Consider the following 15,452-nt stretch of genomic DNA (forward strand, 5'->3'; position numbering starts at 1 on the left):
ACCAACATCTGCTGTTGCACAGAGAGGGGAGTGCTGGGTTGGGTCAGGAAAGTCCCTTGGTTCTGTTGTACAGCTCAAGTCACTTCACCAGTTTCTTCAGAGCCTCTGACCCCCGTAGGGAAACCCATGGGCTTGTCTGGTGGGCATGTTGCAGAAGAAAGAGCAAGGGGCTCTCCTGTACTGTGGCAGAGGGGGCTGCTTGTGTGGGGGCCACAAGACCTCTGCTCATGCTCCGAGAAGGGCGGACGTCAGAGCTCTGAGGTTCCTTGTGCCCCACCCCCACCCAGCAGTCTGAAGTGGAACAGGCCAGACACCGCATGGCGGCTTTGGTGGCGACCCCAAATGGGGACACTTATGCCAGCAATGGCACCTGTCCAACTCCAGGGGTGGCTTAGGCAAAGCATGGGTAACACGCAGCCCATCAGGGCCATTTTTATGCCCCCTGCTGCAGGGAATTTGCTACAGCAAAAATCAGAGTTTTTTCAAGGAAACAAGGCATGCTGGAGCGCATACCTTGATTGCAAGCAGAATCATGTGCAGCTTGTTTCCTTGAAAAATCACTTTGATTTCTGTCGCTACCAGTGGCCCCTGGTGGGCTGCAGGGGGAGGGGGGCAGCACCCCAAACATTGCCTGGGTTAGGCAGTGTCCTGGAAGAACAGCACATCTGGCACGGGGGGGAATTCCTTTGCCTCCCCTGCCCCACGTACCATGCCAGAACCACTGGTGAGCCTTCCTGCCAGACAGCGTTCCAACGACCCTCTTGCTGATTTGCTCTAGATTACGCCAACGCGTCCACCAGCCTCCGGCCTGCCGCAGCAGCAGGGCACCTGGGAAAGGAAGAGAGCGGGTTCCTGGGTGGCACTGCCTCCAGCACCGGGGAGTGCACCTCCAGAGGTCCCGTGGCCTCGGACTCGGAGCTCGTCAGCGTTTGCTACCTGCACATGCGGGAGCAGAGGAAGGAGTGCAAGAGCCGGACGGACATCAATGAAAACCTGATCTTCTTTGAGGAGTCCCGGCCCCGGACCAAATCGGATCCCACGCCCAAGAGCTCCGGGCCAGACTGCAGCAGAGCTGCCCATGACTATGACCCAGATGGCCTGGAGCGGGAGCGCTGGGCCAGCCGGGCCAGGGCATACACCACGGGCAGCGACGGGCACAGCCGCTCCGTGCAGTTCTACTGTGACTCTTGCAAGGCCAAAGTGAAGGGCAGGCAGCCGGCCTCTCGAAGAGGCGGCCACCCTGGCACTGCTCACGACAACATGGTGGATCTGATGTCCCTTCCCCCTCCAGGGAGCGATGAGGAAGAGGACGAGACCACCTCTCTGCTCCCCGCCATTGCGGCACCCCCTCCCGGCTTCCGGGACAACAGTTCTGACGAGGATGATTCTAAGCGCCGGGCGGCGGCGGCACAGGGCCAGGAGCAAGGGCGCCACCTCTGTAGCATCCCCTATGACGAGATCCCTGTGACACTCATAGACAGCGTTCAGACCAGGACGGTCAGAGACCACGCCCAGGATCTGGACGATGCCCTGGTCTCGACCCTGCAGGCCCTGGAAGCTTTGGCTGCCTCAGAAGACGGCCCGCACCCTCCACCTCAGCAGGCTGCAGGTACGCCCCTCCGCCGTCTCCTCCTCAGGGGACCTGCCCAGGGGCCACTTGCAGGGCACAGCGCAAGGCTGCTGAGGTAGTGCTGCAGGGCCAGGGAGGCAGCAGCACAGAGGAAGAGGGAGGGTGGCCGGCCCTGGCCATGCAGGAACAGCAGCCACGAATAGGGCGGTGGCTTGGGAACATTGGTGGTGAAGTGATCCCACCTCTGCCTCCTGTCCCTGAGCCACACAAGCCCTGCAGGAGTCATCCTTCTAGAAGAAGGGTCAGCCCGACCTTGAAAGGGTTCGCTGCCTTGAAAGACAAGGGATGGATGAGCTGCCTAGACAAAATGGTTCCAAAGGGACAGATTAGGATCGTGGTCATGACGACAGACTGGCTTCCCTTTGCAGCACAGCACTGGTACTTCACGTACATCAAACTGTGCTGCACTGTTCTGTGAACTTCTGAACTTGCATCCCTGATGATCTTCGAACAATACAGAGAAACTGGTGGCCTCCCGTATATTTGCATGCATCAGATATTTTCTGTTTCAAAATGTCAAAGAGTTGTATAGGACAATGACCCTCCATGCCTCCTTTCTCTTGATCTCTTGGACAGGGCCTATGAAATCCTCAGAGACACAACTACCGCCCCGCCCATTTCCCAGCCTTTAAAACATCATCACTATTTGTGACATTTCTTAGCACTTGAGGACCTCCTAAAAAGAGAGCCCCTTGCATGGAAAGCACCACACGCCTTCTGCTTTGCTTCGCAATAAACAGGGGGTCTGAAGGGGTCTGAAAGAGATCTTGGGGTTGTGATAGACAGCTCAATGAAGAGGTCAACCCAGTGTGCAGCCATTGTAAAAAAGTCCATGTTAGGCGTAATTAGAAAAGGGATTGAGAATAAAACTGCCAACATCATACTGCCCCTATACAAATCTACAGTGCAACCACAGTTGGAATACTGTGTCCAGTTCTGGTCACCACACCTAAAGAAAAAGATACTGTATTGCTGGAAAAGGTGCAGAAAGAGGCAACTAAAATGATGAAGGGGCTGAAGCATCTCCCCTATGAGGGCAGGTTACAACAGCTGGGATTGTTTAGCTGGGAAAAAAGGAGGGTCAGGGGAGACATGATAGAGGTGTACAAAATTATGCATGTGTGCAGAATGTGAATAGGGAGACATTTTTCTCCCTCTCTCAAAATACTAGAGATCAATGGGGTCATCCTATGAAGCTGATGGGTGGGAGATTCAGGACAGATCAAAGGAAGGTCTTCTTCACACAGCACAAAGTTAAACTATGGAATTCGCTCCCACACAATGTAGCAATGGCCACCAATTTGGATGGCTTTAAAAAGGGGTTGGACAAATTCATGGAGGAGAAGGCTATCGATGGCTACTAGTTCTGATGGCTATGTGCTACCTCCTGTACCAGAGGCAGTGAGCTGCTTGTGGGTTCCTGCTCGACAGCTGGTTGGCCACTGTGTGAATAGAATGCTGGACTAGATGGACCCTTGGCCTGATCCAGCAGGGCTCTTCTTATGTTCTTAAGGCTGGCATGCACACCCCTCACACCCTCCTTGGTTCTTTAAAAACAAGTTGTAAATGTGAATATTTACACCCATGCCCTTTTCTATTATGCAGAGCAGTATATTGCTGTACAGATGCAGGGCAGGCCCAGTACAAAGAGCAGGGGGGCTCATAATGTATGCTTGTGCTCCTCTTAAGCCCCCACAGCATGTGGGGTACACTTTAAATGGTGGCACATTTTGGACAGTCTTCCAGAGCTGCACACGCACTCTGTTGCCCTGCCCCCACCCCATCCACCGTTGGGGCAAGAGTTTTACCTGCCCCTCACAAGCCTCTGCTGGAGTGCCGCTTCCCATCTAATGCTGTGCATCTCTTTCTGCAGGCCTGATCATTCTGGCTGCCATCACCCCTGAGTCATCACTGGACTCCGGCCACGAAACCAACTCTTCGGAGATCACCGATGTCTCGGAGATGGTCTCAGCCATGAAGCAGCACCAGAACGCAGCCTTCTTCCTGGCCCAGCATATCAACAAGGAAAGCCTCCTGACCAGGAAGGATCTTCCTTTCCGCATTCAGGGTTGTACTGCGCAAGCTGTCCTCACTTCACCTTACGCTCTCCGGCCCCAGGAGCCCAGCTCTTCCCCAGAGCCGGCCATCCCGCCCTGCAGCAGGAGCAAGCAAGATCCCCCACACCTGCGCAGAAGCTATGCCTTGGCTGTCCAGCCAGTGCTCTCCCAGCAGCTCAGTGAGCCCAAGAGTAAAGGTGTGCCAACACCAGCCCCTGAGCGCAAGGGCTCCAATCCTCACACGGCAGCCATTGAGGTGGCCTTGCAAGCCACTGAGCAGCTGGAGGGGCGGCTGGACAAGTTGCCCACCGAGCTCCGGTTGAGCCCCAAGCTAGTCCTAGGAGCCCCGAGCGGGGCCACTCCTGCCATCATTTCGGCTGCTCTGCAGCAAGTGGTCAGCCACAAAGCCTCCCCTTCCTCAGCAGATCCTCTGCCTGAAAGAACAAATCTCAGCTGCAGGCGACAGGGATGTGGTGGCAGCAAGCCTTGCCATCGCCCAGGGATGCCCTCGGTGAGCCAGCCCAGCCCAGATCCTTCCAAGTGCCCCCAGAAGCAGCAAGGGGAGGCCTCTCCATGGTGCAGAGCCACCCAAGGCAGCCCAGTGGATGCTCTCCCGCCCTCCCCAGCAGGTGGGGACAGGCCGGCCTCAAAAAGCAGCCAGCCAGGAGGTGGCCAGGATCCTGCAGAGTTGCCTGGCCGGGCAGCACTCAGCCAGCAGGGTGGGGGTGAGGCAGCCAGCACAGCCTGCCAGAAACAGACTGTCCTCCCAGGCCAAGGAGAAACAGGACAGCACGATGCATGTGCCAGAAGCCTCCCAGCCGAGGTGAGCAGCCTAAGGTCCCCGGCAGCCAAGAGCGGAAGCGTTTTCAGGAGCCCCGGAGGCGAGCAGCCGAAAGGGCCAGTCCAGTTGGGGCCCTGGGCCGAGGGGCTGGCTGCAAGCGTTGCTGTGCCTTTGAAAAAACCCGAGAAGGTCCTGGAGGTCACACCACAGGATGCCGACATCCCAGCTAAGCCCAAAGTGCCCAAGGCCTCACTCCGGCTGAGGAAGTTGTTTTCTGCCACTTTCCCAACGCGGCTCAAGAAAGAAACTGACGAACGGCAAGCCCAGCTGCAGAAGGTGAAGCAGTACGAGCTGGAGTTCCTGGAAGAGCTGCTCAGGCCAAAGACGAAGGGGGACCCCGTCCCGCCTGACCACCTCCTCCCCTTGGCCCCAGGGCGCTGTGCCTGCCAGCTGAAGACCAGCCCTGTGCAGAAAGTGCCTGGGGTGTCCAGGGAGCAGAGGCGCAGCTGTGACTGCAAGCGCCTCAGCCGGGGAGCAAGGCCCCAGCCCAACCAGCTAATGGCACCAGAACCGGAAGGGCGAGGGCGGGAGAGAACCCAGAAGCAGCCGGCTGAGGCACTGAGAGGCACCAGCCTCAGAAGCCCTTTGAAGGGCAGCCGGATCAGGTCCACCAGTCTGGAGTCCAGGGACTGCCGGTCGGGCCCCGAGAACAGCTTGTCATGCCTGACCACGTGTGCATCTCGTGGGGAGTGCCTGGGAGCACCACACTACAAGAAGCTGATGCGCCGCTACAGCATCAGTGAACTAGACAAGGCCTCCGACATCTACCAGAGCACTTACCCAGCCCGGCAGAAATCCTGGCAGGACAGCGACGCTGCGGCCCCAGCGCTTCTGCTGAAGGGCCCAGGCCCCACGCCGCCACCCCCCACAATGGGGGCAGAGCCCCCCTCCTATGTCCAAGTCACGGCACAGGAGAAGAAGAGCCCGAAGGATCCCCCCACCTTCTCCTTCCAAGCGGACGTGTACCCGAGCCACGCTGAGCTGCCGGAGGAGGACACCGAGGACGACGAGAAGTGCTGCTCCATCCGGTACTGCTTCTACTATCGGAAGTGTGACATGGCTGACAACGGGAGCGAGAAGGACGAGCTCTCCTATTCCATCCCCATGCAGATCCTCCCGGGCATGGAACTCAGCTGCCAGGCAGTGCCGGTGGTGAGCAGGACCCTCCAGGTCCTGGATGCCACAGCCTGCAGCAGTCCGGATGACAACCAGACCCAGGAGATCGACCTGCGGACCTCCACCTTTGAGGGCAGCCTGGCTAAGATCCACACCCTGAGAGGCCGCACCTACGCGCTGCCCGATGGGTTCCTGGCCGTGCAGCTGGACACCAGCGAGCTCTTGACCGTCCTGCGGCAGTGCGTGGCGAGCCCCGAGGCGTGGGAGGGCAAGCCCCACCTCCCGCAGCTGATCGAGTACAAGCAAGAGCTGGCCCTCAAGTTCAAGGAGTTCCGGGCCTCCTGCCGGCGAGTGGCCGCTGTCGACAAGAGCCCGACCCGCATGCTCTCGGCCATCACCGGCAGCTTCCAAGTGCTGGGCAGCTTGATTGAGACCTTTGTGCGGCTGGTGTTCGTGGTGCGCTCGGAGCCTCAGCGCCAGGCACTGCTGGCCAAAGTGGAAGAGGTGGTGAGGAACTATACCTTCTTACTGAGGGCAGCCGAGGAGTCCACGGCCAGAACAGCCAGTCACCGGGCTGGGGACCAGGTGCCTGAGCTGCTCAGGCGGCAGTCGGTGGCCTCGGTCATGAGCACGCTCACACGCTCCTTCAAGACGCTGATCAAGAAGTAAGGCGCAAGCCGGCACTGTTCCCCTCATGCTGGCGTGCCAAGAGCGAGGGCCCGAGCTCCCGGGGGCTGTGGGCAGACAGTGGGACTAAAGAAGGAACTCTGGAGCCGTATCCACTCGCCTGCAGCCTCCCGCGCTGTGCTGCATGCTTCAGATGCTGCCTGCCATGGGAGGAGAGGCCCCACTGCCCACATGAGCCCGATCTGGAATCTTCCTAGGGCAAAGGTAGCTGCCTGCCAGCCCTCTGGCATCACGGCAGTTCTGCAGGGCCTGTGGAGCCTGGCCCCTGCTTTTCCCCCTGTGCCTCTGAGTAGCCGAGCAAGCCGATCCCTGCAGTTGTGCATGGGCCAGACTCCAAGCTCCCAGCCTGCTGGCAAATCCTGGGCATAGCTGGGGAGCCAGCGGGATGGGGTCTCCAGCCTCCAAAGGGCCACCCGAAGTGTGTGAACAGGAGAGGAACCTTTCCCGCTCTCTAGGCTGAGCAACCAGGCCAGTGCCGCAGTGCTTGTCGCAGGCCAGGTCCACAGCCACTAGCCCCCCATTGCCTTTTCCAAAGGCTGCAGCACAGCTCTGTTCCAGACCTCCCTTTCCACTGCACCCACAGCTCTGTATGACATGTGTGGCTGTTTGTTAGGCAGGGAGTGGGGACCACTTTCGCTGCTGGGCTGGGTCGGATCAGGCCCAGAATTGCAAGGGCATTCTGGAGGAGGGAGTTGCCCCCGAGGCTCAGGACACCGCCCCGAGTGAAAGTTAGGGGAGCATGTTTCTGCAAACTGTTTTCTATCTCCACTGGGCTGTTTGTGGTTCTAGAGAATTGTGATTTCGTACTGGGGTCTCTTTGTTTGAATGTCTGGTGAAATGGTGCCTCATCGGTCTGTCTTTCCGTTAATGGCCCCCCTCCGATCCAACCTCCAGATGTAACCAAGCAGAGCACCTCAAGCAGGGCACCCTCTCCCCCAGAACCAGTGGAGGGGAGATTCCAAATGCTCTGTGGCTGCCTTGAAGCTGCTGCAGACCCCACTTTGCTGTGAGCGTCAGGGCTGAGTGCCCATTTGGGGGGGGACCTCGGAATCTTTTTCTGGCGCGTGGACATCAAAGCGAAGCGATGGTCCCGTGCGCTCAGGCAAGCAGGCAGTCCCACAGGGAGCGGCCCTAGGTTTTGTGGGGGATCAAGAACCAATTGTGGCTCCCGTGACAATGGATCCACTCCCATCTCTAGTATTTCAAACGAGGTATGTTTGCAATAGTTCCTTTTTTCCATGAGACTAATGGAGATGCACACTGCGCTTTGAACGGCACATCCTCTGATGAGTGCAATATGCTCTTTGGCCCATGGCTCTCCTGGGTCCGGTCCACAAGGAAAGGGGGGGCTCCTACGCCACGGCCAGCGGGGCCAGGGCTTCCTCCCCAGTGCGCTGTCTGCCAAGCAGCCAGGGTGCCTCTCTCTAGCCCATGGCCTCCTCCCCAAAGCTCCTCTCTCTGCTGAACACAGAGAAAAGTTTTTTAAATGCCTGTACATACTATACATAATAAAAACTATATATGTATAGATATATGAAAGTTATATATATATAAATATATAAATTTATGTCTTGTTTTACAAGCAAGGAAGAGTAAATATATTAATCTTAATAATATCAAACTTGCTGTTTGTGAGGTTTGTTTTAAGGTAATGTGACATTTCTAAAACAAGAAGGGGATTAGCTAAGAGGAAGGTGGAAGTCAGAGCCTTTTAGGAAGCTTGAGGAGAGGGCTGGGAATGTTCACGTAACCCTAACAGAAGGACTGAGCATCGTTCTGGTTGCCCTATCCCCAAAAGAGCATCAAAGGACTTGATGCAGTACAGAAAAGGGCAACTTACAGCGCTGCGCCCTGTACACCTCCGCACGCCATGGGGCATACTCCCAGGCAAGGGCGCAAACGAAGGCAGCCTTGCAGTTCAAGCATCCGCGAGTGCCTCTTGTCCCCTGCAAAGAATAGCCAGCATCTCTGGGCAGCCTTTCCTGGCCTGGGACCCCCTGGATGTCTTGGATGAATTCCCACCAGCCTCAGCCAGTGTGGTCGGGATCCAGAGGAGATCCCATGGCAGCGATTCATGGAACTATGGGTGGTGTGGGTGGGGAGACACATCTCGCTCCCCTCCAAGAGTAGTGTCCTGGGCGGGTTTCGCAGGAGGCTGCAAACAAAGGGGAAGCCCCCTCCTCAGAGAATGCGTGGGAGGTGGCATCCCTGCTTGGCATGCAAAAGATCCTGGGTTCAATTTCTGACAGCATCTCCCAGACGGCCAGGCAAAGACTCCGAGACCAGAGAGAGCCAGCAGAGCCTGTGCTGGGGGATGATGGGAGTTGTAGGCCAGCGCAGCTGGAGGGCCACAAGCTGCCCAACCCTGGCTGCAGAGCCAAGCAAGATGGAACCAGTCACCGAGGGAGGTGGGGCTCCCCCGCACTGGAGGCATTCAGACGAGGCCGGACAGCCGCCTGCCGGGGTGCTGTGACTGGGGTCCCCGCGCCGAGCAGGGGGCTGCGCGCGGCGGGCCCGCCACCCCTCCTGTCCTGTGCTGCTGCGGCCGTGGCGGGAGGCGCCGCCGGGCGTGGCGTGGCCCGCCGGCCTGCGGCGCGGCTCCCTCCGCGGGGCTCCGGCCAGAGCGGCCTCCCTGTGGGACGCGGCTCCGCGCCCTGCTCGGGAGCGCCTGGGCCTCGGCCGGCCGGGGCGGGGCCTTCCCTGCCGCGGAGCCCGTTCCCGGCCCGGGCAGCGAGCAGGGCCGCGGGAGACGCCGCCCCAGCCGCCCGGCGCTGCCACCAGCGGGGCGCTGCCGGGCAGGCGGCCGCGCGGGCCAGGAGGCCGCCGCCGCCTTCGGCGCCCCGCGCCAGAGCCGGCGCCGGCGGGCCGCGGCGAGAGGGCCGGACGCGGCGCGGGCGAGGGCCTCCCTCTCGCGGCCGCGCGCCGCGGCTCCTCCCCCGGGCGGGCCCCGCGGCGCCGGCCGAGCCGCCGCCCGGCGCGCGCCCTCGCCGGCCCGGCCCGGCCCGGCCCGCGGCGCCCTCTGCGGCTGTGCGCGGCGCCCCCGCCCGCGCCCGCGCGTTGCCATGTGACCGCGGCGGCGCGGCGCGGCGCGAAGATGGCGGCGCGGCGCGGCCCTCGCCGTCTGCTGTGAGCGGGCCGCCGGCGGGCGGGCGGGCGCGGCCGCTGGATCGCGCCGGGGGCGCCGCGGCGTCCGGCCCCGGGGAGCGGCGCAGGGAGGCGGCGGAGCTGGTGCGGCCGGGCGCGGCGGCGCGGGAGGCGCGGCGCTCGTGGGCGGGCGGCCCGCCCGGCGCGGCCTCGGCCTCGGCCTGCTTCGCGCCGTCGCCGTCGCTGGCCAGCAGGATGCCCAACATCAAGATCTTCAGCGGCAGCTCGCACCAGGACCTCTCGCAGAAGATCGCCGACCGCCTCGGCCTCGAGCTGGGCAAGGTCGTCACCAAGAAGTTCTCCAACCAGGAGACCTGGTGAGCGCGGCCGGCGCGGCGCGGCGCGGCGCGGCGCGGCGGGAGGCCTGGGCGAGCGCGGCGGCCGGGCGGGGCGCGGGGCCCTCCCCGCCGCGCCGCGCCGGCCAGCTGGACTGGGCTAACGGCGGCCCTCCCCCAGCGTGGAGATCGGCGAGAGCGTCCGTGGCGAGGACGTCTACATCGTGCAGAGCGGCTGCGGGGAGATCAACGACAACCTGATGGAGCTCCTGATCATGATCAACGCCTGCAAAATTGCCTCGGCCAGCCGCGTGACGGCCGTCATCCCCTGCTTCCCGTACGCGCGCCAGGACAAGAAGGACAAGGTGCGGGGCGGGGGGCTGCAGCGGATGGCCTCGCCGACTCCCTCGGAGTGGCCGAGCGTTAGAGTTTTCTGGGAGAGGCTGGGGCCCTCCCGCACTCTTGTCCGCGGAAAGGCGTGGAAAGAGCGAGCGAGCGGGCCTGCCTTTCCTTCCGTGCCAGGGAAGCGGAACGTCTTTCTGCAGGCTCACTGCCCGCGCTTGCTTAACGGGCTGGCCTGCATCCTCCACTCGCCTGCGCTCTCTTGGCTTCTGGCCCTAGCCGGTGCCATCTGCACCTTGGGGCAGGTGTCGAACTTGGGAGTCAGTGGCATGCCGCTGGTTAGGAAGGTGGGAGCGGGGCCCTCCCCTCCTGAGACGCGCAGATCTCCCTCCTGCCATTGCAAGCCCCATCCCAAAGGAGAGATGCCTGGGCAGGTGGCAGAGGGGGCTGGAGGCGACAGGGGCACGGAGGGAGCTTAGCAGCTATCCTGGGCTTTCTGGCCTCCCAGGAACTTGGAGGGCAAAGATCTTCAGCTTCCATGGGGAAATCTGCTGCTGTTCTAAGCAAGATGTCTCCAGAGGGCCGTGGCTGAAGAGCACCCGGGCACTTGATCTTCTGTCTTTGGAGGATGGGGTGATTTGAACGGGGCCTGCCAGGGAGGGGCAGGGGTCAGGCTGATGGGGGTGCCAGGAAGTTGGGAGATACACAGAGGGCTCCCTGAGAGAGGGCCTGTGGGGCATCCTCTTCAAACTGGGGCCTGTAGCAGGTGGAGGCTCTGGCGCTCTCCCCTTGTTGAAGCATCAGGCACCTTAAAACGGCTCATTCAGCAGACTGCTTCCCTGGCCACCAGGCCTGCTGACTGAGAGTGGCGCTTCAGCTGCAGAGGTGCGAGTGCAGGATCCCTTTCCAGAGCCCTGTGGGGCTGCCTCAGGTCTCCCTTCAATTGGGAAGGCTGTATATGAGGACTGGGCAATCTCTAGCCATCCAGATGTTTTGGCCCACAAGTCTCATCATCCTGCCCATTAGCTGTGCTGGCTGGGGTTGGTGGGAGTTGTAGGACAAAGCATCTGGAGGGCCACAAGTTGCCCAGCCTGGCTGTATATAGCAGCCAGACAGAAGCAGGTTCCAGCTTAACATGGCTGCTTTCTCTTTTAGAGCCGGGCCCCGATCTCTGCCAAGCTGGTGGCGAATATGCTCTCGGTCGCTGGTGCAGACCACATCATCACCATGGACCTCCATGCCTCTCAGATCCAGGTTTGCGCCGTGTGACACTGGCGGGCCTTGGGCAGCTTTCCCAGCAGGCGTTCTGCAGCCCCACCTGGAGTTAGGACGGGGGGGGGGGGTGCCCGTTTACCTTTTCCCAGTGTCGTAACCTGAGAGGTGAGAGGTTGCTTTCATGCATGGGGTCCCTTATTGACACCGTCTGGCAGAGCCGGCAGCAGCTATACAGCATGACTTGGATTCCTGCATTGAGCAGGGGGTTGGACTCGATGGCCTTGTAGGCCCCTCCAACCCTACTATTCTATGATTCTATGCATAGCCTCTGGGGGAGGGGACTTGATCTGCTTGGGGGAGAGCCACAGCGTCCTGCCTCTCCATCCATCTGGGGCAGGGGGCCGAGCATCCCGGAGGGCGTGGTGATGACTCCAGGAGAGGCAAGAGGAGCGGAGGTGCCTTTGACAAGGAGGCACCTGGTCTTGCTTCTCATTTTGGAGATAGGTGGAGGGCCCAAGAGGCGTGGTGGGGCAGCTCATCTCTTCAGCTCCTCCCCGAGGAAGTCTCCTGCCTTGTGTAAGCCTGCTGTGCCGCCCACTCCCTGCTGCTTCAGCCTTTGAGCTGCTGCCTCCTTCCTTCCATTGGAGTGACTGAAAAGGCCAAGCTGGAGAATGGGCAGGGCCAGGCTTGGGCTCTGCCGGGGCTGTGTTGAGAATTCCCCCCACCCCACCTTTTCTTCCAAGGGCTTCTTTGATATCCCTGTGGACAACCTGTACGCTGAGCCTGCTGTCCTGAAGTGGATCAAAGAGAACATTGTTGAGTGGAAGAACTGTACAATCGTCTCGCCAGATGCTGGGGGAGCCAAAAGGTGATGGATTAGCACTGCGGGGCATGAGGGTGGCCATCAGACATGGACTCCGTTGATTTCGCTCGCTTTAAAATGTGCCCCTCCGGAGTTGGCCTTAAGTCTGCTTGCAGCCCGTTGCATTGTGCTCTCCTTAGGGATGCCAAGCGAAGAAGCTGCATTTGCCCTGGCTCTGCACACAGTCCATGAGTTTAGAAAGTGCAGCGGCTGGATACTTACTTTTTCAAAGCATTGTATAAATACAGCCTAAAATCCTAGGCCCACAGTCAGTAGGCCCCTTGATTTCCTCTTAGGTTGTTATTGCTTCAGATACTTCTCACAAATAGTCTGGATGAAGGCACACAGCTAGACTGCGGGTGCACAACCTTTTAAGCCCTGAGAGGCACATCCGATGTTGGCTGGGGTGGGGGCAGGAGCTGCACATACACGGACACACGTGGGGGGGGGGGGGCTTTAACTTTGTCCTCATCCCAGCCATTCTGTGCAAGATCACTGGGTGGGGAGGCTGTTTGGGGGTGACTGGGGGGAGGGGGAGGCCAAAGCCAGCAGCCCTGATGGACACCATTAGTGGCACAGAATCGGGTGCCAATCCTTGGGGGCGGGGGGGCGTTTCACAGGGCCACATACAGTCTGTGGGGTTATGCGCCCCAAGACCGAAGCTTTGTGGGTTGTGGGGAAGGACCCTTAACCCCTCTGCCCTGAGGAGGTGGAACTCATCCAGGCACCTGCTTTCCCCCTCCTGCCAGGATCAGAGTGTGGCAGGCCTTTGTGTCCAGGGACTGAGGTGTGGCTGGGCCAGGAAGGAGAGCTGCCAGGAAGTACTGGCTCCATGAATGGGTGTGTGGCTTTGTGCTGATGCGAGGGAACGCAGCCCCTGCCACCGTGCTGCATTGGGCCTGTCTGACGCTCACTTGCGCACCAGGCGCCACTCCTTGAGCCCATGCTGGCTCTCGTGCAAGCAGGCAGAGCCCCTGAAGCATCATCTTCTCTCCACAGAGTGACCTCCATTGCCGATCGGCTGAATGTGGACTTTGCCCTCATCCACAAGGAACGGAAGAAGGCGAATGAGGTGGACCGGATGGTACTGGTGGGCGATGTGAAGGACAGGGTGGCCATCCTTGTTGACGACATGGCGGACACCTGCGGCACCATCTGCCACGCAGCAGACAAGTGAGGGAGAGGTTTTCCCCTAGTAGCTGCGGCTACTTGGGTCTCCTTTGGGGAGGTTCTATCCCGGGTTCTGATGCAAGTCCTGAAAGTGGGTTGTCTTTGCCTGGGGGAGTTGTCGATTTCTTCCTTGCTGAGTTTGTCTCCTTCCTTCAACCTCTCGTCATTGTGCCCGAGATGATCCTTAGTCTGTTTCACTGCATTTATTCTGATTTTTGGAAATCAAGGCAGTTGCCACATACCACTTTCCTTGAGAGCAGGCTGGGTGAGGCCCGTGACCTCCTCATTGCACCTTGAGATGCTTTGCTCTCCTTCAGAAGACAAGAAGCTCAGACTCCTTCCTGGTTAGCGCAAATCTTGCCTCCTCTCTTTGTTCCACATAGGCTGCTTTCAGCTGGAGCCACCAAAGTTTATGCCATTCTGACTCACGGGATCTTTTCTGGGCCAGCCATTTCCCGAATCAACAATGCCTGCTTTGAGGCAGTTGTTGTCACAAACACAATCCCCCAGGAGGACAAGATGAAGCAATGCCCTAAAATCCAGGTGGGTGTCCCATTGAGTTGCAGCAGAAAAGAGCTCCCGCGGGTGAGGTCTGCTCTTGGGTGCAGAGGGATTGTGACGACCGGCAGGCTTTTGACGGCTTGTCCTTCTTGCTTCCACAGGTGATTGACATCTCCATGATCCTGGCCGAGGCCATCAGGAGGACACACAATGGGGAATCTGTCTCTTACCTATTCAGCCATGTCCCTTTATAACAATTGCAGCTGCTGCTTGTGTGGCTTTTTGAAAAAACCCAAAATTTGTTTCAAGGTTCAGTAGAAGATGTTGCTTGTTTGACTGCCACTGTCCTCCATTCTGCCTCCCAGCTTCCCAGAGCTTGGGAGGGGGGGGTCACATTTCAAGTGCTCAGACTGCCATCCACAGGCTCTTAGTAATTTAGGCTTCTCATGAAATTGTTAAACTATTCCCAGTCAGAGGAGAATAAAACTGACACTGCAGATTGCCAGGTGGGGTGGGGTGGGGTGGGGGTAAGTTTTTTTTTTTTGCATGCCAAAGTTCTGGGTTCTGTTGCATAGGTAGGTCGGTAGCCACCACTTACCAGAAAGAAGTTTCTGTTTCCGGGTGTGGGATGTAGCTGGGGTGGGGGTCTGTAGGCTGATCCTGCCTAGCACAAGACACTTTGCCTTGCTTGGACCCTTCTTAGCCTCACCTGGCCTTCCCACCCCTTTCTTGGCCTTCATGTCCAGTCCATTTCGGAAGTGTTCAAGGGTGTCCTCCAGCTTTTCCCTACTACTTTTAAGATGTTTTCTATTTGGGGTTTTGATTATAGTAGCTTTTCTGCTCAGGCCAGCTTCTGTTCCCCTGCCCAGAGGTTTTTGTGATCCTTCAGATACCCTTGGGAGGACATGCATCATGCGCTGAACTTCTTTTCATCGTCGGATGGCAGCCATGGGTTTATTTGTTGGTGCTTTTGGGGTTCCCCCTCATTAACGCCCACTTGACACTCCCACAGCAGAGCTGGGGAGAGCTCTGGACCTGGTTGCCAGAGCGGACAGCAGCAGAGGGTTGGACCTGGAGCCGTTACTGCCTTCCTCTGCTTTGGGTGAGCACATGGTAGCCTGGCTTTCTGACAGTCTGTTCTGATTTTGGAGGGAGGTGGTTTAAGGAAGCCACTTGTCCCAGCCCACAGGTCTTAAGGGCATCAGAAGATAGAAGTAGAGGTACTCGGGAAGTGCAGCGGTGGAGTGTTCCTTCTGAAATGCTGGCTCTGGTGCCTTTCAGACAAACTGCCCCCTTCTGGGATTGGTCCCCTGGCAATTCAACTCCTCTCTGCAAGTGTTTGTGGCTTTTTGTTCTGTGTCTGTCTATCTGGCGCGTGCGTGTGCACGCGTGCGTTTGCTCTTTGCTTTGGGTCCTTCATGCTGCCTCCCTGGCTCCTGCCTCTGCGCCACCCTGGGCCAAATCAGGCAGGGGAGGATTTAGGAGCAACGGAAGGAGCCCCCAGCATTTGTGTTATTCAAGACCTCTACGAAGGAGGAATTAAACTGTTATTTAACAACCAAGAACTTCCCAGATGCTGTTCAGACATTTGTTGTTTCTATGACACTCTTGG

At 59.0% G+C, this 15,452-nt stretch overlaps 2 protein-coding genes across 3 annotated transcripts in view; both read left to right on the forward strand.

The window, feature by feature from the left end:
• Positions 1 to 6,389, forward strand: part of FRMPD3 (FERM and PDZ domain containing 3) — a 49,647-nt gene extending 43,258 nt beyond the window's left edge. The window contains exons 13-15 of one of the 2 annotated variants that reach the window (XM_084813294.1): positions 779 to 1,609; positions 3,504 to 4,263; positions 4,327 to 6,389. In XM_084813294.1, coding sequence (XP_084669420.1) covers positions 779 to 1,609; positions 3,504 to 4,263; positions 4,327 to 6,313 — 3,578 coding nt within the window. In that variant the 3' untranslated portion in view covers positions 6,314 to 6,389. Of the gene's footprint in view, positions 1 to 778; positions 1,610 to 3,503 lie in introns of both variants that reach the window. The other variant, XM_084813293.1, reaches the window with a different exon arrangement.
• A 2,901-nt stretch (positions 6,390 to 9,290) lies between these two features.
• Positions 9,291 to 15,411, forward strand: PRPS1 (phosphoribosyl pyrophosphate synthetase 1). The gene is made up of 7 exons (XM_084813384.1): positions 9,291 to 9,792; positions 9,932 to 10,115; positions 11,248 to 11,346; positions 12,051 to 12,175; positions 13,169 to 13,342; positions 13,723 to 13,882; positions 14,002 to 15,411. Exons 1-7 carry the CDS (start codon positions 9,671 to 9,673, stop codon positions 14,092 to 14,094), a joined length of 957 nt encoding a protein of 318 aa, XP_084669510.1. The 5' UTR covers positions 9,291 to 9,670; the 3' UTR covers positions 14,095 to 15,411.
• Positions 15,412 to 15,452: the final 41 nt, after the last annotated feature.

Source organism: Heloderma suspectum, chromosome 9 (assembly GCF_057233095.1).
Source record: "Heloderma suspectum isolate Gila_16-S chromosome 9, 16-S_ref, whole genome shotgun sequence".
NCBI lineage: Eukaryota > Metazoa > Chordata > Lepidosauria > Squamata > Helodermatidae > Heloderma > Heloderma suspectum.